The 26,039-nt window shown below is 47.6% G+C and overlaps 1 protein-coding gene across 1 annotated transcript in view; it reads left to right on the forward strand.

Annotated features, from left to right (window-relative positions):
• EFL1 (elongation factor like GTPase 1) overlaps positions 1–25,836 on the forward strand; it is a 137,064-nt gene extending 111,228 nt beyond the window's left edge. Inside the window, exons 18-20 of the mRNA XM_084756375.1 lie at positions 10,694–11,673; positions 20,633–20,817; positions 25,493–25,836. Coding sequence (XP_084612501.1) covers positions 10,694–11,673; positions 20,633–20,817; positions 25,493–25,681 — 1,354 coding nt within the window. The 3' untranslated portion in view covers positions 25,682–25,836. The remainder of the gene's footprint in view (positions 1–10,693; positions 11,674–20,632; positions 20,818–25,492) is intronic.
• The last annotated feature ends 203 nt before the right edge of the window (positions 25,837–26,039 follow it).

Raw genomic sequence — 26,039 nt, forward strand, 5'->3', positions numbered from 1 at the left:
CTGTCTTCCTGGCTGCCTTGACGTGGGCTGCGTGGATCCAGGTGGCAATTCCGTCTACCTTGAGAGCCGTCGGGGTAGTCAGGAGAACAGCGTAAGGTCCTTTCCAGCGGGGTTCAAGGTTTTTGGTCCGGTGGCGTCGGACCCAGACGTAGTCTCCGACCTGGAATGGGTGAGGGGCCAGGGGCTTGTCAAGCTGGTCTTTATAAGCACGGGCTAGGGGCTTTCATACCTTATTTTGCACCTCTTGGAGGGCTCTTAGGTGTGCCTGGAGGGAAGGCCTGGTAGCGATGGAGCCGATATCTGGGTCAAGGAAATGAACAATCGGAACATGTGAACCATAGACAATCTCAAAGGGAGTAAGCCCATGTGGGCCAGGGGTGTTTCTGACCCTGTATAGGGCCAGGGGTAGCAGGGCCACCCAGTCCTTAGTGCCAGCTGCAAGCGTTAATTTAGTCAAAGTCTCCTTAATAGATCTATTCATGCGCTCTACCTGTCCTGAACTCTGGGGTCTATAAGAACAATGTAATTTCCAATTAATCCCCAGTAGATTGGCCACCTGCTGGCTTACCTGGGAGACGAAGGCTGGTCCGTTGTCGGACCCAATTACCTGTGGCATCCCGTAGCGAGGGAAAATATCATCTAAAAGCTTCTTGGAAACCACCTTGGCCGTCTCATGTTTGGTGGGGAAGGCTTCAGTCCATCCTGAAAAAGTATCTACGAAGACCAGCAGGTACCGGTATCCGTATATACCTGGTTTGATCTCCGTGAAGTCAATTTTTCAATGGGTCCCTGGCCGGTGCCCTCGGACCCTAGTTCCTGACAAATTTAAGGACTTGTTGGTGTTGACCAGCGTGCAGGGCCGGCAATTGTCAATGGCTCTCTGGAGGGCCTCCTTTTTTTCCAATAGGTAAAAGTCTGTTTCTTCTTTTTCAAGGAGGGTCTTCATTTTCTGGGCGCTTAAATGAGTGAGCTTGTGGAAGTAGTCAATCAAATAGTCAGTTTTTTTTGAGGGGACGACTACCTTGTCCTGGTATCGCCAATGGTCAGGGCCTTCAGGAAGCGCGCCCATCTTTTGAAGTCTCTGTATGTCGTCGTCGGTGAATTTCCAATTCCGGTCCTGCTGTCTTGGCGCTCCGGTGTCTCCTTGTAAGGAGAGCGCCTCGAGAGTGTCGAGGGGTCTTGTAGCGGCTTGGCGGGCTGTCTCGTCAGCCAGCCGATTACCTCGAGCCTCAGGAGAGTCCCCTTTTTGGTGGCCCGGGCAATGGATGATGCTGAGCTGCTGGGGTAAAAAGAGGGCCTTCAGGAGGGCCAGGATTTCAGTCTTATTTTTAATTTCTTTACCTTCTGAGGTGAGGAGTCCTCGGCGCCGATAAATTTCTCCATGTACGTGGGCTGTGGCGAAGGCATACCGGCTGTCTGTATAGACTGTTAGCCTTTTTTCTTTTGCCAGTTCCAGGGCCTTGGTCAGGGCGATCAGTTCAGCACGCTGGGCGGAGGTCCCTGGGGGCAGAGGGCTGGCCCATATTACCTGGTCGGTGGTGGTGATAGCCGCTCCGGCCCGTCGTGTCCCGTTATCCAGGAAGCTGCTCCCATCCGTATACCAAACGAAGTCTGGGTGAGGGAGGGGCTGGTCAGTGAGGTCAGGGCGGGTTCCGTGGATTTCCGCCAGGACTTGTTGACAGTCATGATCCTTGGGCCCGTCTGGGAGAGGGAGCAGCGTGGCAGGGTTGAGATTGGTTGTTGGCCCAAAGGTGACTCTGTCCGAGTCTAAAAGCATGGCCTGGTAATGTGTAACCCGGGCGTTGGAGAGCCATCTGTCTGGGGGCTGCCGGACCAGGGATTCCATGGCATGGGGCGCTAAGATAGTAATTGGCTGTCCCATGGTGAGTTTATTAGAGTCTTTAAGGAGCAAAGCGGCTGTAGCAACCATCCGTAGGCAAGGGGGCCAGCCTGCTGCCACGGAGTCCAGTTTCTTAGAGAGGTAGGCTATAGGCCTTTTCCAGGGCCCCAGTCTCTGAATTAGAATTCTCTTGGCGTAGCCTTGTTTCTCGTCAATGAACAACTCAAAGGGCTTGGTTAAATCGGGCAGCCCCAGTGCGGGGGCTGAGATTAAGGCAGTCTTAATAGCCTCGAAGGCCTGTTGATGGGTGGGCCCCCAGACAAACATCGTTCCTGGCTTAGTAAGGGGGTACAGGGGAGCTGCCAGTTCCGCAAACCCAGGGATCCAGAGGCGGCAAAAGCCCGCTGTTCCTAAAAATTCTCTGAGCTGACGGGGGGACCGCGGTGGTGGGATCTGGAGGACAGTTTGTTTTCTAGCCGGAGTGAGCCACCTCTGTCCATCCTTGATGGAGTAACCTAGGTAGGTTACTTCAGTCTGGCAAATTTGTGCCTTCTTGAAAGAGGCTCGATACCCCAGCCGTCCTAGGACTTGTAGGAGGGCGTGGGTTCCCCGTTGGCAGCTCTCCTTAGAGGGGGCTGCCAGGAGGAGATCGTCCACATATTGGAGCAATATGAGGTCTGGGTATCGTACCCTGAAGTCGGCCAAATCACGGTGCAAGGCCTCATCGAACAGGGTGGGGCTATTTTTAAATCCCTGGGGCAGCCGTGTCCATGTTAGTTGCCCCGAAATCCCCAAGTCGGGGTCCTTCCATTCGAATGCAAAGAGAGGCTGGCTGGAGGGATGCAGTCTTAGGCAGAAGAAAGCATCTTTTAAGTCCAGCACAGTGTACCAGACATGGTCTGGGGATAGCCCCGTCAATAGGTTGTAAGGGTTGGGGACAGTAGGATGTATGTCCTTAACTCGTTTGTTGACTTTTCTTAAGTCTTGGACCGGCCGATAATCTCCCGTTCCGGGCTTTTTAACAGGAAGCAAGGGGGTGTTCCAAGGAGACTGACAAGGAGTCAGTATGCCTTGGTCCAGGAGTCTCCGAATATGAGGCCGTATTCCCCGGTAGGCTTCCTGTGACATAGGGTACTGCCGGATAGAGACTGGGGTGGCAGAAGCCTTAAGGTGTACTAATATGGGGGGCTGTTGGTGAGCTAGGCCCATTCCCCCAGTTTCGGCCCATGATGATGGATACAGGGCTTGCCAGTCTGGGCTAGGGGTATCGCTCCCAGGGGGGTCAGTCTCATACAATCTGTATTCATCCTCTAAATTTAATACCAAAGTCTGAATAGGCCGCCCTTGTGGTCCTGTCACACGAGTGTGCCCTTCTTCGAAGTGAATTTGGGCCTTGAGTTTGGTTAATAAGTCTCTTCCCAGGAGGGGATATGGGCAGTCCGGGACGTGAAGAAAGGAATGTGAGACCTTACCAGTGGCAAGATGTACTTTCCTCTCGGTGGTCCAGCGGTAAGGCTTCCCGCCAGTCGCTCCTTGCACCCAGGCAGTCTTTGTTGTCAGGGGCCCCGGTGCAGTGGTGAGGACGGAGTGCTGAGCTCCCGTATCCACCAAGAAGGTGACGGGTTGCCCCCCCACATTTAGAGTTAGCCGGGGTTCAGGGGGAGGCTCCTGACCCTGACTTTTTCAGTCTTCCAGGTTGAGGAGAGCCGCGGAGGGAGGGGTTCTACGGGGCCCTTTGGGACGCCTGGGACAGTCCCGTACCCAGTGACCTCTCTCCTTACAATAGGCACATTGGTCCTTATCCACAGGGGTTTTTTTCCGTTCTCCCTGGCCCTGACTATCCTGGCGCCCTGAAACTACGGTGGCCAACAGTCTACTCATCTCTCTATGTCTCTTTTTATCTCTAGCATTTTCCCTTTCTTCCGCTTCTCTTCTTAATCTCTCTTCCCTTTCTTCGGACTCTTTTCTAAGCCTTTTTTCTCTCTCTTCCGGCGTCTCTCTCTTATTATAAACTTTCTCTGCCTCCTTTAAAAGATCCTGAACTGTACTCTCTTTAAGTCCCTCCAATCTCTCTAATTTGCGTCTGATATCTGGGGCAGCCTGCCAGACGAAGGACATTGCTAGGGTGGTGGCCTGGAGGGGGTCCTCAGGGTCATATGGAGTGTAAACCCTGTAGGCCTCTTTCAGACGTTCAAGAAAAGCTGACGGCGTCTCATCTGCTTTCTGAGTAACCATCTTAACCTGGGCCAAATTGGTGGGCCGCCTGGCGGCTTTTTGGAGACCCGCTATGAGCAGCTGACGATAAAGACATAGGTGGGCCCTACCTTCCTCAGTGTTGAAGTCCCAGTCTGGTCGTTCCAAGGGGAAAGCACTGTCAATTTCGTTGGGCAGCTGAGTAGGCCGCCCATTAGCTCCTGGGACGCTCTTGCGTGCCTCCAGAAGGACGCGCTGCTTTTCTTCGGAGGTGAGGAGCGTCTGTAGGAGCTGTTGACAATCATCCCAAGTGGGTTGATGGGTAACTAGAATGGACTCAATTAGAGAGGTTAGTCGGGAGGGGTCCTTAGAAAAAGGAGGGTTATTATTTTTCCAGTTATAAAGATCTGAGGCGGAAAACGGCCAATATTGTATCTGGCCACCCGTGCCAGCCCGAAGGGGGAAGGCCTGAGAGGTCTGGGGTGGAACCTCGCGCCGGCTGCGGAGTCGGCCGGCCATTGGTGAGGCCTCGGTTGCTGCGGCGGGAGCACTATCGTCAGGGCGAGGCGCGGGTCCGGAGCGCTCGGGCGGCGGCGCAATATCTTCAGGTGGCCCCGGCAAGGGAGGAGCCGAGGGAGCCTGAAGTCCGGCCGGTGAGGCTGGGCCTGGGGCCCGATAAGGGGGTGGTTCTTCAGTCAGGAGATCCAGGAGGGGTCCCTCATCCGGTGGCAAGACCTTGGGGGGGGCGCGTACAATGGCGGGGTAGAGACCCGCCCCAGCGGGGGCCGCTGGGGTTGGGGCCGGCGGCTGCGTCAAAGCGGAATGGGGACCGGCCTCAGGGGAAGCCGCTGGAATCCGGGCCGGCGGCTGCGTCAAAGCGGAATGGGGACCGGCCTCAGGGGAAGCCGCTGGAATCCGGGCCGGCGGCTGCGTCAAAGCGGAATGGGGACCGGCCTCAGGGGAAGCCGCTGGAATCCGGGCCGGCGGCTGCTCTAAGGTGGGCGTGATAAGGGAGGTGGGGGTAGGAGGGGGCGGAATGAGGAAAGGTCTGACCCATGGAGGGGGGTCACGAACGAGAGATTCCCAAGTCATTATGTAGGGGACCTGGTCCGGATGACCGTGTGGTCCAGGGTCTACAATTTTGGACTTGATCTGTAGAATGAGAGAAAGGTTAAAAGTGCCATCTCGTGGCCACCCGGTATAAAGCGTAGGCCATTCAACGGAGCAAAGAGTTTCCCATTTGCCCTTGCGAACTTCTACTGACAGATTGTGCGCAATGGCACGGACCTCTTTGAAATGCTGCAAAGTAAGGGTTAGCGGGGTGACAAGAGTCTGACCCATGGTACCAAAAATATAGAACGAAACACAACAGAGAAACACTACACACAGAAGACCAGACACAGCCTGCGCGGGACGCTTGCGCCAAAGCGAAAATAAAACGGAGGTTGGAGACGGCAGCCCGGGCGCCGCTCCCAGATGAGGCGAATAGCCTCTCAGATGGGCCGGAGCCCCGAATAACCCTGGAGGAGGCAGGGTTCTGGTGGGACGGAGAGTCCCTACGGAATCCCGCCGGGACGTCTCCCGGTGGCGCAAGGAGGGAGTCCGAGCTCGTCAACTCCTCCCGGTCCTTGCCAGATTCAGAGAGTCTGCGCAGACACCGAGACACGTAACGTAACAATTAACAAAGAGACGAAAGGACAATAACGACTAAGCCGGCCGGCACGAAGGCTTACCTCCCGAGTTTGGGTCGGTGGTCCCTGGGCGGGGGTCCCGATCTCGGTGGGACCTCCAAATGTAAGACCCCCGACACGGCGGTCTTAACGCGGAGACCCCCACCAAGAACCAACGAGACCAAGGCTTCGGCTGCAACAAGCAAGAGGCTTTATTATTAAGGGGACGGGTACCCGGGCGTTTCAGTCTCCCGAGAGGCTGGCGCGCCGAGCGAGTCTTTAGGGGGTCCTTTATAGGGAGTTTGGCGGGAAGCTCGGTTACAGAAGCGAAAAAGCATAGTTACAGGGCTCTGATTGGTAAATTTAAATGAGGCGAGGTTATAGTCCGGTCATTAGGTGGGCTTTGGGAACAGGGGAGTTTATCTGTTCTCTGGGCCAGGTGGCCATCCATAAATATCTTGTTTGACGTGGAGCGAGGTTATGGCCCGGCCATCGGATGGGAACAGGGGAGTTTGCCCACTCCCTGGGCCAGATGGCCGACCATAAATATCTTGTTTGACAAGGACAAGCACGCTTTTATCTTTCTCCTCTGAGCTCCAGGCCTTATCTTACCCCGGGAACCTATTATTCTAGTCTTGCCTTGCAAGATAGCGTTACTGCTGCTATGCTTGCTATGTCGGGTGCACAGGGGAGGGGGTCTTACAGTGGCAACAGGCCGATCCCTCGTGGGCAGATAGCCTAATCTACTTGGTGAATGCCAGGCAAGTGAGAGACCCTGCCTCAAAAACAGGAAGATGGCATCTGCAGCACACATACCTCTACACACACATGTACCTCAGGCACACAGCATGAGACACCTACTAGTGATGAAAGTTTTTAAAGACATTCGCAAGTGATGGAAGAGATGCAGAGTGACACGCTTGCCACACAACAGGTGGAGGCGCTGGTACACTATTGGAATTTGGTTTATGTTGTCTCCTGCGAAAACAGGTACTCTCCCAGCTTGGCAAATCCTCCTTTTCTAAATCTTTGCGTGTATAACAAAGCTGGACAAATGTTTGTCAAGGACGAGTGCTTTTGATGATATTTTTGTTAGAGGATTGGTTTTTACTGCATGGCCTGGGATGGCCTGAAACTCTCAGATGCCAGTGATCTTCCTGCCTCAGCCTCCTAAGTATCTGCAACTATAGGACTGCAACACCATAAATACGCTGTCACTAGTTAACGTGGAAAGTTGATCTTTGGTACACACACACGCGCACACATACACAGACATATACTTGTATTCACATAGTTAAACTTCAGAGTGTAGGTGTTTGCATTTAAATGATAAAAGCAGAAAGGGGGGGATCAAGTTGCCTGTGAGGGGTTTGGAAGGGATGGGAGAGTGTCTTTCTATGGCTAGAGAAATTGACTTGAGCCTGGGCAGTGGTGTGCATGGTACTCACATTGCACTAATGATTACAGATCAGTAGATTGTTTGTGTACTGGTCTTTGTGTACTGGTCTTTGTGACTACTACATTTCACAGTTCAAAACGTTTATGGCCCACAGGATTCTCTTTAGTTGTGTTGGGGCATGCCTCTTACTTCAGCTTCTCTGCCCATCCATGGTTTGCATACAGAAGAGGTAAAGCGTCCAGACCTCAGGTACAGGTGGAACAGGAATGAAGCACTGTCACAGCTGTAGTAGAAGCTACTTCACTTATCTGTCATCTGCCCTCTAGCATCTATATATTTGTAAGCAGCAGCAGGCTTTGCACTGCCTTGATTTGCAAAGCCTCTGCTCCTGGTGCCTTGTAGGGTTGGCAGCTGCACACTTCCCTCCACATCGTGGGATGACTTTAATCACAAGAGCAGTTTCTACAGCAGACTTCTCGGGACTTCAGAAATCCAAAGTAGTACATAGCTTTTTTTTTTCCTGTTACTTTATAATAAAAATTAACAATATATAATGTTATTAATGCATTTTCTCAGTTTTCATAGCTTCGCAGTTGGCTTCCTTGAAGTCCGTGTAAGCATATATTCTCTAATAATTTTAAAACTGTTTCACCATTCCTGTGAGTTTTCCATTTAAAGAATTCAGCTGTATACTGGAGTGATGGCTCAGCAGTTAAGAGCACCCAGGCCAGTCCTAGCACCCACCATTAGGCAGCTCACCTATGCCCTCTGGTCTCTGTGGTCACCTGCACACACACAATGCACATAAACTCATGTAAGTACACACACACATACACATAAACAAATAAACCGTTTTTATAAACTGGCAAATTAGAAAGAAATACTAAAACAGTGTAATGAAACACGCACACATTTAGACTCATGTCCAGCACAGCCTTAGAGACTTGTCTGAAATAAGGCTGGGAGTCACAGTTTTGTTTTATTTGTTTTTCCATTTGGCAAGTTCATTCTTCTTCTACTCACCCACCCTCCAACAAATTTAAATCTTAGACCATCCGAAGTTTTCTCTGCTACAAGGCATTCACCTAATCTGCCTCCTTGCATAACATGTTTATTAAACCTAAGGGAAAATAAGTCATTTTAGAAAGCTGACAAGAATTCTCAAAGCAAGGAATTCTATCATGATACTGTGGGGGTTTTGCTGTCTGTCTGTCTGTCTGTCTGTCTGTTTGCCAAAGTGCAGGCTAATTAGCCACATGAAATTGTCAATTCTAGTAAGTGCTTTTCATAAGTAGTCAAGGAGCTCTAACATGAGTTTGGCTTCTTATTTTTAATAACATGAAACAAAGAATGGTTTGGCCTTTCAGTAGTACTATTTCAATAGCTCCTAAACATGCATGAAAAGGAACCAGGTCCGTGCCTGGCCAGGTAGGTGCCCACTGTGATGGGGTGGACCGCTTAGACCCATGTGCCCCACTGTCCACCTGAGCTGCTGACAGCAAGAGCGGCTCACTCGAGTTGATGCAGTAGCAAACTAGACCCTCGCGGGAAGTGGGAAGAACCATGTGCTTAAGGGAAGACTGGGTTAGCTATTTGGGCTTAGTCAGGGGCCGTTTTTATTATTCCTAAGATAATCTAAACACCTTTTAAAAAAAAAACAAAGAATAAATATTCAATGCCAGTTAGGCATTTTAAATAATGATTATATAGATTACCTTGACGTCTTTAGCATATATTGTTTTATATTATAACTTAAATTATATTGACAGACCTCATACAAATTAATTTTACATGATCTATGATCAAAATCATGTGGCATTGTGAGTTTTTTTTTCTTAGCATGCTGTTAAACTCAACTTTCCTCTGTAGTGTAAATGGTGCAGACTGTGAATGCTAAAATCAGACCAAGATCTGTATCCTAACTCCTTAGACCACATATATACTTCCCTGGTTTTCTCCTCTACACGGTGGGGATCGTATTAGTGTTTGTTAAGGAAATAACACATTTGTAAAGGACTTGGCATAGTGGCTCAGTGTAGTAAGTGACCATCACAAAGCAAAATACACATACGTGTCTATTCGTAATGCTTTCGTTGTTACTTTATCTCTTTTCCATCGGAATGGTTTGGTGCGATTGAGCATCTGTATATACACTCAAGTTTGAGCATCAGAGTAATTTGTAGCTGGTACAGTGCCAGGGAGTCGTCCATCTTGTGTGTCCTGGACACTTTGACTTGAAATAAGGTAATCCGTGGAAGAGGGACACCTTACTCGTAGAGCTGTAGTCTTAGTGGAAGAGCTCTTATGGCTTCCACTTTATCATGCTTTTTTTTTTCTTCTACACATTATAGTCTGTTTCAGTCTCTATATGCTAAAATGTATTTGGATATCATTTTGTGTTTAAAGTCCACTTATTGAGCTTTCAAATTTATGAAAAGGCATAAAATAAAGTACTTGGGCCAGATCTGCGAAATATTAAAAACAGAAAGAAACCTAGGATGAGTTGTCAACATTCAGTTCCCTTGTGGAATAAATTTCCCAGGGAAGACATAATTCTGAGATTCCAAAAGTCAATATAATATATTGGTGCATGTATGAGTGTGTACGCATGCGCGCACACGCACGCACGCACACACGCACACACACACAGATGTAGAGTTCTTGAGAGCTTTAGTGTGAGTTGACAGTGGCATAAACAGAAAATAAGACAAAAAGGAAGATTGCCCAGTCTCTTCAGCAGCAGTAGCAGAGTCAGCCCATGCCAGTTCCAGTCTCTGTCCTGGGTGACCTTACAGCTGAAAAGAAAGAAACTAACCCAATGCTGTGTGGAAAGGGAACTCTCTGAGCTCTGTGCCAGATTAGGGCTCAAGCCCTGTGCTCTCAGTACTGCAGACGCTCCCTACGTGATTCTGTGGGACCATAGGAAGCTGCTTAAATTCTATGGGTGAAATTGAAAATTCAGTTCCTCAGCAGCAGTAGTCGCATTTCCAATGTTCAGTCATTATTTACATTTAGATAAAATTAAAAAGCTTTTTCTTTTGTCGTACTAGCATGTTTCTGGTGCTCAGTTATCACAGAGAAGATAAAGAGCTTCCTGTCACTGCAGAAGGTTCATGGTGACATGCTACTCTAGACAGCCCTGGGTTGTTCTGGCTTCACGCGAGCCTCCTTGTCAGTGCAGAAGGTATGGTGTATCCTGCAGCTCTGACTGTCTCTTCAGCGCTGTAGTCACCATGCTCTGCTTCTCCAGACCCAGGTCTGGCAGGTTTGACCTTAAAGGAGTCATATGTCAGATCCTATTACAATATTTATTTTCCACTCAAAACCATCTTACCTAAATAGATGGTTTATTTGTTGCGAGAATGAACAAAGCAGCGGCGTCCCAGCATAAGCAGAGAGCTCCCCGGAGGAGCATTCCCATCAGAGGCTGTGTCTCTCAGTCTGAAATGAGGGCAGCGTGTGAATTGAGATAGAGTGCAAATTACAGGCCTCTTGTAGAAAATGAGTTTTGTGTTTGTGTGGAGTTCCACTGTCTCCATCTGTGATGCGTGCTGTGATTCTAACCATCTGATATTTCTCTTGCTCTCGTAGGTTTGCAAAGATTCACATCAGTGTATCTGAGCCCATTATTCCATTCAGAGAAACAATCACAAAACCTCCCAAAGTTGACATGGTCAATGAAGAAATAGGCAGGCAGCAAAAAGTTGCTGTCATACACCAAACAAAAGAAGAGCAAAGCAAAATCCCAGAGGGAGTCCAAGTGGACTCGGATGGGCTGATCACCATACCTACGCCCAATAAACTGGCCACACTCAGCGTCCGTGCCATACCGCTTCCAGAAGAAGTGACTCGGATTCTGGAAGAAAACAGTGACTTGATTCGTTCCATGGAACTTTTGGCGTCCTCCTTGAATGAGGGCAGAAGTGCCCAGGAGATTCATCAGAAGACCCAGGAGAAGATTAAGGAATTCAAAGGAAAACTAGAGCAACACCTAGTAGGGAGAAAATGGAGGAACACCGTTGACCAGATCTGGTCATTTGGCCCAAGAAAGTGTGGACCCAACATCCTCGTCAGTAGAAGCGAAGATTTTCAGAACTCGGTGTGGTCCGGCCCAGCTGTCAGAGAATCAAAGGAAGCCAGTAGATTCCGAGATTTTGGCAATAGCATCGTAAGTGGCTTCCAACTGGCCACCCTCTCTGGCCCCATGTGTGAGGAGCCCCTCATGGGTGTCTGTTTTGTTCTCGAAAAGTGGGAGCTAAATAAGTGTGCAGAACAAGGAGCAAGTGATAAACAGAATCAAGGTCAGTGTGATTTGGCAGGAGAGGGACAGGGGGAAGGTACAGCCTGTCACTTCGGAGATGATCACCAAGAGCAACAAGATGGCTGCTCAGAGCCCTCTGAAGCAACTTCCCAGAAAGGAGACTCTCCCGTCACTGACTGCTATGGGCCCTTCTCGGGGCAGCTGATTGCAACCATGAAAGAAGCGTGCCGCTATGCTCTGCAGGTGAAACCTCAACGCCTGATGGCAGCTATGTACACGTGTGACATCATGGCCACCAGCGATGTCCTCGGTAAGGAGGGAAGGATGAGGACAGAGAGACGCCCTGAGTAACAAAGCCTCCTGTATCTTAAACACATTTAATGCTTTGTTGACGCTCTGTCATCTAGTTTACTAAAGAGTTGAGAGTTTTTAAAAGCCAGGCACCTTATTTTAAAATCCTGAGAGGGAAAATATTTGACAACTAAAGGTCTTTTTCTTTTGCAGCAAATGTATCATTTTTTATACTTTAAGCTAAGATCTTTGACTAAGTTTGAGTTGATTTATTTGCGTGTATGCAGGGTGGGAGATATAGATCTAATTTTATTCTTTTGTGATGGCCCGAGCTGTGCTCACAGATTAGTTGCTGTCTGTGGTCTTTTATATTTCCAAGCACATTTCAGGATAGTTTTGTCCGGTTCCTGAAGAGCATCACTGGAATCCTGGAGGGCTTTGCGTTGACTCTGTAGGCTACTTTGGTTGAGTACCTGTCTTTGCAGTGTTATTTCGCTAGGAACATGGAAGGGCGTCCCACCATCCAGGCTCTGCTGCTTCCGTTTCTTCTATCAGCATCTTAAAATTGTCCTTACAGAAGTCCTTTGCTTCCTTGGTTAATTCCTAGACTTGTATAAAGCTGTTATGAATGAAATATTTTTCCTACTTTTCTTTCCTAGCAAGTTTTATGGTGAAAGGTCTGGCCAGTAAGGATAGAACACCAATTTGGCAGCACTTTTGTCCCAGGTGAGGAAGCATTTCAGCCTGGTAACCGAGCCGTCCTAACAGTGGTGAGAACCAGCCACCATCCTTACACCCACGGCACAAAGTGGGTGCTGTAAATTCTCAGTCCTGACGAGGAATCACTCGGGCTTTCTCAGACCTTTTAACTGCCAGCCGGGCTGTCAGCTCACCCTCTGGTTTCCCTCCTTAGAAGAAGTGGTGTTGGGGGCCTCGGGACATCTGGAAGCTGCGTTCAAGGTGGCTGTTTGGGTGTGTGTTTAGTACTGTTTCACTGGGGCTCATTTTCTTCCATTTAAAAGGGGATGGCAAGGAAAAGAAATCTTTGTGGTTGTGGAAATTTAAGTGAGAACACCAACACCATTCCTCGAAGTGTCCTGGACATAATAGATATCTATTTCTGGAGGAATCTTGGAACTGTTAGTGGTGATGAGAGTACAAAGGGTGAAAGTCATCCAGGGAATTTATTGCCTGTCTTCTGCCTGTTGGCCTCCTTGAGTCAATACAGTTAATTACATTCTAAGTAAGTTTGCTTTACTGAATAGTTCCCAAAAGAATCTGAGATTTTTTTTTTTCTCAAAAGAAATTTAGGCTTGAATCATAATAAAGTTCTTTGAGACAAACTGCATATCTATAGCAGCTTTTCAAAACAGCGTGGCTGAGCAAGCTAGGGAGATGTAGTCACGAGGCTTCTGAGTGTCAGTGTGCCCTTGGTGGAGGTGCCTAAGTGTGGGCTGCACACAGTGGCCTCCATCCACTCTTTCTGAATGTAGCATACCCACCAGCACCTCATACAGCCTGTCACGTTAGTCTCCGGCTCCCTGGAGAGCCTTCTTAAAGAGACAGGTATGGAGCTGAAACCAGATGGCCTCAATTCCTCACATCCTCAGAGCTCATCTGCGTTCGCTTTTACTTAGGCAATCTGCATGCCTCATCATTTGTAAACGTCTGCCCATGCTCAGCTTGGCCAATTCCATGATTAGCTGGTGCCTCCTTTATTGAGCATGGTCAGTCTCCTACTCATTTCAGCCGTGTGTGTGTGTGTGTGTGTGTGTGTGTGTGTGTGTGTGTGTGTGTGTGTATGTATGTATGTGTGTGTGTACCTACCGCCCGCCGAGTCTCTATAGCAGTGATTCTGTATTTGTGAGTGAGTGTTAGGTTCCCACTTTTCTGGGAGGAAGCTACCCTGATCCTTCAGCTGTTTCTGTGGGTTGTGCCCTTTCACCATCCCAGAAGGCCTTTGGACACATTTTACTTGGTCAACATCTTTCCTAAAAAAAGCAACCATGTCTGAACCCACCACCGAGAGGCCAGCCAAGACACCACATACTGCTGCTTCTCCTGTGGGGAAGCACTCTTCTCATGAAGTTTAGGGATTGAGTCTTTTTTTTTTTTTTTTTTGGTTTTTTGAGACTGGGTTTCTCTGTGCAGCCTTGGCTGTCCTAGACTCACTTTGTCGACCAGGCTGGCCTTGAACTCTCAGAGATCCTGCCTCTGCCTCCTGAGTGCTGGGATTACAGACATGCGCACAGTGCCTAGCTTAGGGGTTCAGTCTTATTGGCCCCATTTTTGTTTTTATAGACAAATCTTTCCAATCGGTTTCCCTCAAATCAGGATCCGTGCTGTGGTGATTGCCTAGACTGCAAAAATTATGTAGTCTCATCTCTTGTATTTATGTATCATTAATATGAGTCTATATATTTAATTTTCTTGTTACATATTACATAAGCAATGCAACTATACAAAAGAGAAAAATGACCCCTCAAAAATTTAACTCAACACATGGATTCATGTGTGTGTGTGTGTGTGTGTGTGTGTGTGCGCCCGCGCACGAGTGATCCAAGTGTTTTGATGAGGTTGTAGTCCTTCGTGTCAGCACTGCCCTGGTTACCAGCTTGCCAGTTGTGTTTGCTCTCCTTTCTCCCTGAACGTGGGGCATGCAGGTGTGGAGAATGGCTGCCTTCTTGCTGTCCCCATGAGCATCAGTGTCAGCTCCGCCCAGGTTGTGGACACATGCCCTGTTTGGGAGCAGTGAGAAGGCTCCTCCATACTGTCTTGCGCTTTCACTTTGGTAGGTGCAGCTTATGGAAGCCTGCTGGGCCCGCTGCAGACACTGCATGTCCACCTACACAGAAGCCAGGCAAGGGGTCTCACTTCTTTCTTTCGGAAGGATCATTCGCAATTGATTTTCTTTTTTCTTTTACTTTCCTATGACTTGTTGGTTTTTATGCTTGTTTTTCCTTTCCTCTTTATATGTTTGAGACGGTCTTTCTAAAGCCTACAGTCCCTGGAGGTCCTCCCCTGTACCTCTGCTCATGAGAAGAGAAGCATCTTTCCTCCCTAGGCCATCAGTGCTACCGTTAGCATTCCAGGAGGCGCTTGTCATGTCCCCTACACAAGCCCTGTACAGTGGGGCTGCTTTCTGGCTTTTACCCATTGTTTCCTGAAAAGACGTTTTCAGCATAACAGAAGCCAGCGGCAGCTGTCCTCTTACCAGATGGAAAGTCCTAGCAAACTGGTCATCCGAAACCACACCATCTTCCCCGAGATAATACTTGAAGGTCCCACCTGTCGCCCTGTTCTTTTATCTCCACGTTGGCATACCTTACCTGGCTACCATACACAGCTGTGTGACTTCCCAGAGCCAGATGCCCATCTGGGCCCATTTGTTTGCACCCTTCTTTCTGGGAAGTGTGGCTTTCCTTTGTCCGAGTGGCAGATAAGCCCCATTGTGCCAGGTCTTCCGTGTGCAGCCATGTATACGGTTTGGTTAAAATAGACATGGGTCTCCAAAGCCAGCTGCCTCATCCGCACCACTGTGAATCTTGGTGGATTTCTTTTACCCTTCCTCTCCTGAATTGCCTTGAAGTCTCATTCCTGGAGCACCTTCTCTGCAGCCTGTTTTCTCCTGGTGTTTGAGGGACTGTTAGTATGAGTGCCCCAAAGCCAAGAATTCAGGGCACATCAACAGTCAGCTGTTGATTTTTTTTCTTTTTTTCTTCTAAACTCCACAACTTCAACTAGAAATAGAAATGGAGAAAATTACTCTTGTTTCTAAAGCCCTTTTAATTCTTGCCTAGCTATCTGGAGGTCTGTCAAGATGAACACAGACTTCCCCTTTTACATCGTAATTCTTCCTACACAGATCATTAAAACCTTCTCAACATGGATAGAATTACATATAATCAATGGGAAGCTTTGCAGGAAAATACTCATTTCCAAAGTTTTTATCTTGGAAAAGGTCCCAAGAAAATATCTTTTTATTTTTAAAAACACTTTTCTAAAAGTATCTGGCTGTATCATTATTATTGTTTACCCATGAAAATTCCCATTAATGGGCTTGTTTGACCATCATAAGTGCTGTTTACTTTGTCCTGTGACTGTCTTTGTCTTTCTTCAAACCTGTTACTGTGGCCTTATCCTCCGTTACACCGAAACTCTTTGCCAGACAGTGCTAGCGGTTTAATCACAGCTGTGATCATTGGCTTAATTTGACATGTAGGAGTCAGCATCAGTGTTGTAAGAGCATATGCCCTGGGACAAACTGGAAGCACCTGAGTAGCTGTGCTTTTAAAGCCTTTTTTTTTTTCTGCATTGAAATGCTTTGTATGTATGACCAGCATCTCATAATTTTCAACAAGGTCTTGTTGGGCAGCATGTGTTAGTTAATCTTTAAGTCGAGCAAAGACAAAGTTGAATAATATTAAGTGAATAAAAGTAAAATCCAGTTGGGTAGTGTACTGGTTTTCCAGTGGCATGTTATGAGAAATTAGGATTAGCGGAATTCAAGACAGAGTAGAAGTCTTTACAAAGTGATAGGATGTTGAAGTGGGCCTGGCTGGACGGAATCTTTGCAGGCCCAGCCAGCCAGCGTCTATGGCACAACATGGAGAAGAGCACAGATGAGCTGATGTTCGGTCCAGATAGGATCTGTTCAGTGCTCCCTGTCTGAGCACAGACACTGCCACTTAGGCCCCACAACTGACCCCGCGTTAACTGTCCCTTTTAACCAGGGTCCTTAGGTAGCTCTCAGAGAATGTTACTCTGCCAGTTCCATGTCACCTCTGGGTTTGATCTTTGGCTCCTGCATCTGTAGGTAGTTGGCAGTGACAATACGAACCTGAAGCTGTGCATGGAGAGTCTCTGAAGAGCTTCCAGGGCTAGGTCAGCCTGCTATGCAGCCTCCTCTTCCTCTGCGGCTGAACTAGTGTGTAGTAGCAAGCAGCCCACAAGGCCAGTGTGTCCGCAGCTTGCTTCTGCTCAGCTTCATCACATCCGCCCTCTCAGCTGTGTTGGGTTGATTTCACATTCTGGTAACTCTGTGACAGGAAAAAACTTCCACGTGGCCTTGTTTGTAAGACTCAAGAAATACCCACAGTATCTATGTGTCTGTGTGCATGTCTGTGAGTGTTTGAAAGTTGTCCACGTGTTACCAACAATAAGTCATGGATGAAAGAAAAAACTCTTCTTTGGAAATCAGCCTTCTAGTCTCTATTTTATTTATTTATTCAATTATTATTGGCATCACTGTCCTTAGGATGCTGTGCATAGTTGTGACCTTATGGTATAGTCATTTAATATTTTTACTCTTGCATGTTCTTTTTAAAGCATGCTCCTATTTGGCCACTTATTCATAATTTTCATTTTAACCTCTGCATACTTCCTGTGAACTTGACATGCTATAATTTATTGACCTATCATTCCCAATTTGGAAATTTACTACTTCATCTTTGTTTATTATAGAAGACAATATGCTGTGAATAGCTTTCTTTTCTCTATTCAGAAAGACAACAAGCCTTTCTTTGCCTCCCGTCTTTAAAGATTGTAGAATAATATTGGCTGTTACATTAGAAGATGTCTGTGAATCTGTAATGCTGTAAAGACAGAGCTCCATGGCGCTGACATGGACAGAATGTTTAGCTTTCAGTATCAAGAGTGTTCAAGAGTGTCCTTGAATCTGAAATAATATTTATAGGGTTGGCCTAACGTGACATATTCTAGGCTGAGGGAGCTGTGGCTCTGCATGGAAGTCCCTTGACACACACTGAGCTGTGAGTGGTTCTTTAGGACTGGGGAAGAACACAGTTTGTGCTCTCAGGACAGGGGCTCAGGAGCTGAACCTGGTGACCATCAAGCCAGGGACAGGCTGAAGCACGGATAGTGTAGTCATGGCCAGACCCCTTCCTGTTGAGTTGTTGTGGTGGTGGTGGTGGTGGTGGTAGTTGGTGGTGCCTTCTACAGAACTCAGGATCTGAAAGCACGTGAACAGAGGAAGAACTGACTGACCTGCTGCCCCTGTCCCAGTGAAGGAACAGCAAAGTATTTACAGTGAGCAGCCTGGGTCAGAAACCCCTGTTGATATCCTGGTGACAGTGGTAGCAGGGTTAGAAGGTAGCTAAAGGCTTCTAAGCGTTGGGCCCAGCTGTCACGGGGTGCCAGTGACTATGGGGAGTTTTATTACAGTGTTTTCTTTAGCAATCCATCACTGTGCCTCCGTTTTAGGATGTAGCTCTAGTGGAATTAAAATTGAGTGGCTCAAAAGTACATGATTAATTACATTCAGTTTCAATTACAAGTATTGATCCAGCTGTTGGTATGGCCCCTGGAGGGGAGCAGTCACCACTTTATCCTAATTAGCCTTCGTCACAACTCACTTACCCTGTTCTTTCTACTGCTTACTGGTCACTGTCATAGACTACCTTAATTTTTCTTCTAAGAACGTGGGGCTAGGAAGATGGCTCAGTGGATGTAAGTGCTTGCCCCACAAGCCCAAGGACCCAAATTCCAGATGTGCATTGTAAGCATCTGAGATCCCAGCACTCCCACGAGGGAGTGGAGGTGGAGACAGTAGGACCCCCCCCCCCAAAAGCTCATGAGCCAGCTACATCGGTGTATATAGCAGAAAAACAATAAAGAGACCCTGTCTTGAACAAAGCAGAAGGTGAGGACTTAGTCCTGAAAGTTGTTCCCTGACCACCATGCACACCAGCAGACAGACAGACAGACACACACACACACACACACACACACACACACACACACACACACATACACACACAGTAATAATGAATAAAAATATTTTTCTTTAAAAAGATAAAGATGACTTGTCCATCTGCACTGGGCATTTTGGTAAGGGGTGTGTGTGTGTGAGAGAGAAGGGGGTGCTATGTAATAAAATGGAAAGTATTAAATAAAAGTAATAGCTCTGGTTTTTTTTTTTTTCAGCATGTAGAGATGGCTCTTAAAATACTGCATTGTGAAAGACAGGGAAATAAGCCATATCTGCTCATTTAGGGAGGTGGCTGAGTGCAACAGGAAGCTCAGAGCCTGTCACAAAGCTAGTAGGCTGTCTTTAGGTGGCTGAAAGGCTGGCTTCTAGAAGAGGGATCACATGTGTCCCATGTGACAAATCCAGGACCTGTAGGTGAGAACGTCAGAGGATCTTCAGATTTTATACTCAAGACTTGTCTAGCTGTCAAAGATAGATGGGCCTGCCTAGGAGCAAGCCAGGGTTAGGAAATACATTTCGAGTTTACCTAACTTAGCTGGTGACGTTTGCCGACCCTCAAATTCCATCTAACTCGCTGCCTCATGGTTTCATAGCTGACATTCCCAGTGCAGGGTAGAGGCCATGCTTAGAGAAGGAAGTCAGCTCCTGCACTGCAATGTGAAATGGGCATTGTACAGTTGGGGTGGGGGGCAGGTGAGAGGCCTGGTGTGGGGAGTCTTAGGAATCTCCCTTCAGACTCGCTTACCGCACAGACGCTATTCCAATTGGCGCTGTGACAGAGTTTGTTCAAAGAAGGGAGCTTCATAGAATACTCACAGGAAGTTTATAACTTCAGGAATCACAGAAAGAAATGGAATGATGGTGCCAGGCCAGGTGTGTAGGGATGCACGCTCACCAGAGAGTTCTCCAGTGCAACACATGCCGTGAGAGCCCAGTTGAGAAGCACACTAGTTAGGGGCATGAACGTTCGCATGCAACGCCGAGAAGCACTTTAGTGGAGCCTAGAGCTGCCCAAAGAACCTGGGTGTCAAAGAGCATTTGAGGAGGAAGTTAGAAGTCGTCTGCTTTGGAAGTGTCAGGCAGGGAAGGAGTGGAGGCAGCCAAGTGGACAGGGAGTGCCTTCTGCCTGATGGGTTTGTTTTAATCCCCAAGGCGCCCCAAGGCGCAGTGACACTTTTTTTTTTCCTGCCTTTGTCTCCATTGCTCCTTCCCAGTCACTGCCAGCAGAGGGAATCTGCTAAGGAAGGTGTGAGGCAGCTCTGCTCTGAGAGCCCTCAGTTCCTGGAAAGGGAAACAAAGATGGGCGAACAGAGGCCACTGCACCAGACACATCCCCTTGTACTGAGGAGAGAAGGTCAGAACTCAGTGTTCTGTCTGGGGAGACTTTAACTCTGCCCAACTGCCTCTGTGCATTTACACATGCGCAGATCACTTCTGCAATTACAACACCTTTTTAAGCGGCAGGTGAAAGGTGAGGCTATAAGGAGCTACATACAGTGTGCTACTGCTAGCGACAGTGAGTTCTTCAGGCTTGTGTGTGATTTTTAATTCGTCTCTGCTCCTGTCAAGTCGTTCTGCTTACTAGTTGAAAGGGTGCCCTGAGCACCCACATCCTCTGTGTAGGATGTCCCTTCTGAGTGTCAGGTTGAATCTCACCTCAAGACAATCTTTAAGTGTCATGCACGAGAGGTCGTTAAGACCTTTGTGACGTCTTAGAGATTGTTAGCATGCGGTAAAGATCCTGAGCAGGGGGAATAAAACGCCCATGCGCAACACCACTTAACTCGAATCCATTTAGGGAAAATATGAGCAAATGTTTACGTAGATGTGGTTTTTGATAGGTATAAAAAATGCCTTTGCCAGTCACTTGGTTACAGCGCTTGAATGGTCTGTTGTATTCCTGTGGTCCTCACATTAAGAGTACTTACCAGTACTGGTGCATCTTAATACTTACAAGAATCCGGTCACACTCTTCCCGTTGGGTTTCATACCCAAAGGTGACTCTGCTGGTAATTTCAGAGGCCCTGGTTCTCACACTGCATTGTGGGGACTGTCACTGAGGGACCCTTGTTACCTTTTATATGTAAATGATTTTTCTAATTTTGTCCTCTTAATTAGCAGTTAAATATTCATGATCTTGTAAATCAGGATTATTGAGAGCATACGGAGTCACTGGTGAATCACTCCTGGGTGTGTAAGCCATTGTGGCTTTGGGTCAGTTGATACTTAAGAGTTTTGGGTTTTGCAGGCCGAGTCTATGCCGTGTTGTCCAAGCGAGAGGGTCGAGTGCTTCAGGAGGAGATGAAGGAGGGGACCGACATGTTCATCATCAAGGCCGTGCTGCCCGTGGCGGAGAGCTTCGGCTTTGCGGATGAAATCAGGAAGAGGACCAGCGGACTGGCTAGCCCACAGCTGGTGTTCAGCCACTGGGAGGTGAGGTGTGGACCAGGCCCCGGCTGAGCGAAGCTGGCCTTCGCTGGCATGGTGGCCCCAGCGAGGGATAAGTAAACGCTGGCTGATAGCACAATCATGCGTTCTGTTTATAGTGTAAAACTGAAGACACGGAACATTCAGTCCATCTTCTATCTGCTGCAGGTGGATATTAAGTTACAGAAAAGTGACAGCTTTTTTGAAAGTGAAACTTGAAGAGCCGTGGAGGGTACGAGGGAGATCTGCAGTTTGTCTTTATAGCGTTCTGCCGTTATGGGGGTTGGCGTTCCATGGCTTCCCCAGAGGAGGGGTGCAGCTCACCACACTCCTTATCCCAGGGGAGCAGAAGACAGCTGTGTTCTGAGTGTGTGGAAGGGTCTGGAAAGCCTTCCTGAGGAGATCCTCAAAGGATTAACTAGCATAGAGAACGCTGGATCAGAGGGAGCGTAGGCCAGGAAAACTGCGTAAGAAAAAACTAAAGTCACAAACAGAAGTCTTTTAAATGAAACCCAAGGAGAAGCTGTTTCTTTAAAAAGAAAAAAAAGCCATTTTTTTTGTTTGTTTGTTTGTGGGAACCCTAAGTAGCTGTCCTTTGTGTCTTCCATGATGGCTTGTAGCTTTGGGGTGGGGGTCGGGAGGTAGCAGTGTTGCTGTCAGCTAGGCTTGCTCCTAGATGTTGCTTCTGCACTCGGGGAGAGTGCCAAGACTTCACTTCTGAGATAATTTATGTGGAGCAGAGAGCTTAAGTTTACTGTTTAATGAAGAATGAAAATAATTGAGGAAGACCTTTCTCTTTAAACTGAGATTTACAATCAAGTCAACCGGCAAAGTAAAGAATGGTGACATTGGAGAAGCTGGCTTTGGACAGGGCCCATCTGATTTTAATTCAGCAGCCCCCGTCACCTGGATAGGTGTGAATGCAGTTTCCAGTCCAAAGTTCTGGGCGGTCTGCTTCTCCCTAGAAAACAACTGTCCTTACACTTGGCACAACCAGTGTTCTGACTTAGCCACATTTCCTTAGTTAGCATAAACAGTGTTTTATCAGTGACTTTTCAATGAAATTTCTCTTGGACTCTGGTGGTTTTGAATACTAAATGATATTTTGATGGTTTCCTTCATTGCCTTTTTGCCAAGTAGCCTTCATCTTTGTTTCTCGTAGTGTAGAAATCAGTCACAGTGAGCCTCAGCTTCTAGGTAGTCATTTCCCATTTATCCAGAATTCTAGCTTTTCAGCTTGGGTTTTGGTTTTTTACATAACGCACAAAACACTAAGAGATAGAAGTGGATTTCAAGCCTCAGTGGCTGACGGTCAGGAACTGTCTGCAGTGGTCCTGGGCTCCCTACTGGCCCAGCATATGGTGACAGGGCAGTACAGCTAAATGTTGTTTGTGACAAAGTGAGATCATTCCATTTTTGAATAGTGACCTTGACAAGTGTAACACTGGCCTCATCAGTACAGCCCTTGCTGAAAACAGCTCTCAGAACTCAGGCTTCTGATATCACAGGCAACAGTCATCCAACTCACAAGGGTGGCCTCAGTCAACACTGGCACAGGAAACTGGGTTATAGTGTCTCTGATCTGAGCAGAGGGCATTGGGAACATAATGCCTGGGACTTTCTATAAACAGGGCCTAAAATAAGAGTTGAGGCCTGTTATACTGGCATCAGCATTGGATGAGCGATACATCACGCAAGGAGAGCGGCCCGAAGTAAGTGTCTCAGATTGGCTTTGAACGTGCTCTGCAGCCACAGCTGGTCTTGAATCCCTGGTCCTTCTGCCTTCACTCCTCCATTACATTGGTTATATGTTTGCACCACCAGGCCTGGCTGGAAATAAAGAAAGAAAGAAGAAAGAGAAAAAGAAAAAAATTTATATCAAGTCTTTCCCAGCACCCACGTGAAAAAGCAAGTGTGGCTACAGGTGTCTGCTCTTGCAGCACTGGGAGAAGATGGGCGAATCCTGGCTCATTGGTCAGCCCTCCCTAGTGAAGACACCAGGCATCTTCCTCTGGCTTCCATGTACACACTATAGCCATGCACATACACGCACTACACACACACACACACACACACACACACACACACACACACACACACACACACACACTGAAAGTTGTCCTTCATGTCCTAATTGGCAAATATGTTATGGAGGAAAAAGGATAAGACTATGCTCTAACAAAATACAGTGGGCCACTCAGGCAGAGAGTATTTCTCCTTCCAGTCTGAGAATGCAATGCAGAGTTGGCACATGGCTATGTGACACCCAGGCTCGTCCCGTCTTTCCATGATGGCCAAGTCACAGCTCTACACGCCTCCCCAGCTGCATCCCAAACAATAGGGTCAGGGTGAGGAAGAGGGCAACTTTCTCCCTGTATAATATACATTGGATTTTGTTTTTTATCGCATCACCTAGAACCAATCATATGACTACATCTAAGAAGGTCTCACCTAAGGAAGCTGGGAAATGTAGTCCTTAAGTAGATCAGGAGTCCACAGACTGCTGCCCAGTGTCTGTTATTAGAATGGAGCCTTACCAGCTTACCTGATATTTTCTGTAGCTGCTTTCAAAAGAGTTAAATAGTTAAGATAGAATATCTTTGAGGTATGTCTAGCTTTTATAGAAGTATCCCTGCACCCCTAAAATCCATGTGCCCCTGTGCCCAGCTGTCACTACAGAAGCAGGAAAATAGACACAGTATGCAAACAGCTAGGATTAGCAGTAGATGGGTCCTCATACGGGAGCCATGGCGAGCTTTACTATTCTTTATGTTCTTTGTGTCTCAGCTTTTTGTTTTTGTTTTGTTTTGGTTTGGTTTTGGTTTTGGTTTTTTGTTTTTTGTTTGTTTGGTTGTTTGTTTAGCTTGAATTGAACTTACACATTTAGTAATGTGTAAAAAAAACTCCAGTGTCTGGAACAGCTGCAGACAGTTATTAAAAACAAGTCTCTTAAATAATTTTAGAGAAAAATTCAGTCCACTTCTGTCCTGGTTGTACTGCCTTCCTTTCTGTCCTTATCTTGCCACATGCCATGGCCCTATTTCCAAAAGCTTCAAATCTTTGAAAGTCTTTAAAACTGTATCATAATTAAACGTCACTGATCCAGCACCCCCTCCCCTAGTTAGGTTTAGAAATAACATGTTTGTTGAGATCTGCCTTCTCACTCCAAGGATTTTTTTCCATTTGCGTTCTGGCACACCATATAATTTACAATCAAGAGCTTTTGAGAGAAAGTGCTTCAGAAAATAGAGGAAATAAAATTACAGGCATTTTCCACGAGGAAACCTTTGAAGTCAGCGATCTCATAATTTCTTTCTAAGTTTTACCCTTCTGCGAAAAGGGGAAGAAAAGGAGCTAATGACAGACACGGGAGGCAAAGCTTTCTCAGCCAATGCTGCCGCACACACATGTCAGCCCAGCCCCTCAGCCACTGCTTCAGCCTGAGGTGACCCCAGCGAGGCTGCTTAGCAGGGTGGGAGGGACCAGGCGCTCCCAGGATGTTATTTTGGACGAGGTGATTCCCACCTGCGGGACCCAAATGAGATGGAGCCCCTAAGCTCTCCCCTCTAGGGGTATGTGTGAGTGTGTGCATGCATGTGTGCATATATGTGTGCATGCATGTCTGTGCATGAGTGCATGTGGTGTATGTGTGTGTGCCCATGTGCATATGTTTCCACATACCTATGCCTGTGTGATGTCCAGGCAACAACTCTCTTGGTGCCTTCCTGTTAGTTAAAAGGCGGCAGTATACAGCTCTAGCTCTTGGTTTGGAAATACTGATCTGAGTGAGCTCTGGGCAGTCAGGTTCTGTGTGAGCCAGCAAGGAAGAAGGACCCCTCCCTCCAGTCCGATGGCAGTCCCTGCTCTGGCGCAGGGACCTTTCTGTACTTCCAAGCCGGACAGCCGTAGTGGCCTGGGCTTCTCTTACTCCAACTCCTGAGTTGGAGTTTCTATGGCCTGCTACTGATGCAGGTAACTTGAGTTGTCCACACAGGTGTGAGAGTGGTGAAGGCGATGGTGGAGACCCTGGCCAGGTCAGACCTCAGCACACAGCATGAGATCATAACAACCAAGACCCTCAAGGTGTCCCCAAGGGAAGATAGTGCCTACACACAGCAGCCTGGGAGCATCCGGGGAAAAACTGAGCCAACCTCAAATGCCTTTAGCAGAGGTCCTAGCACACACAAAGACTGCGCTCAGTCCTCAACACCATATAAGCCAGACATGGTAACACACTCTAGCAATCACATCACTTAGCAGGCAGAGGCAGGAGGGTCAGAAGTCACCTTCAACTACTAGTGATCTCTGATCCAACATGGGCTACATAAACTGTCACAAAACCAGTAAACAAGAACAAGACAGTGTTCACATAAGTTGATCATTTATTAGAGACAAAGACAGAATTAATGAAGACACCCTAGCCAGATAACTTTCTGATTAAAGATGAAGACACCTTTTTTTTCTTGCTTGTGTTGTGAGATGTTGCCATGAGAAGCCAGAACGGCAGATGTTACAAGCTTGTTGAGCGGGCACCGTTTCTCACCGCTCCCGTGATGTGTATTCATACACTACTGTTACTCGGAAGAGGAAATGCTCATTGCTAAACTTGTTTCATTAGCCAGAGACTGGTGGCATTTGACATCTGCCTCACCTAGCCTATGCTGTCACCTTCTCTCTCAAGGTCATTCCCAGCGACCCCTTCTGGGTGCCGACCACCGAGGAGGAGTACCTGCACTTCGGGGAGAAGGCAGATTCCGAGAACCAGGCCCGGAAGTACATGAATGCGGTGCGGAAGCGGAAGGGCCTCTGTGTGGAAGAAAAGATTGTGGAGCATGCGGAAAAGCAGAGAACACTCAGCAAAAACAAGTAGCTAAAGAGAGGGAGCTGCAGCTAGCAGTGGAGCATTTTCTTCTCAATGAGTTGAGAAGTATTGTCAAGGGTCTAACCTGGGGAGATCTCATTTTGGTAAATTATCTGTGTGGATTCACTTTCAATAATAAACCTGGTCTATATATTTTAAAGGCATCAGAGAACATACTTTCAAAGTGTTTCTTTCGTTGATTCTGTTTCACGGTTAGAGTTGATTACATTATAGAGAGTTATTAAGCAGTGAGGTGTGAGCTCAAGGCCACCATTGGTGCTAAGCACTGCCAGGCAGGGCAGAGCCCATGGGCGGGGGGCTTCATCTCTGGGCCCTCAGTTCCCGTTGACCAGTGTGTGTCGTGTGC

The sequence above is a fragment of the Acomys minous genome, assembly GCF_964271855.1.
Source record: "Acomys minous genome assembly, chromosome: 2".
Lineage (NCBI taxonomy): Eukaryota > Metazoa > Chordata > Mammalia > Rodentia > Muridae > Acomys > Acomys minous.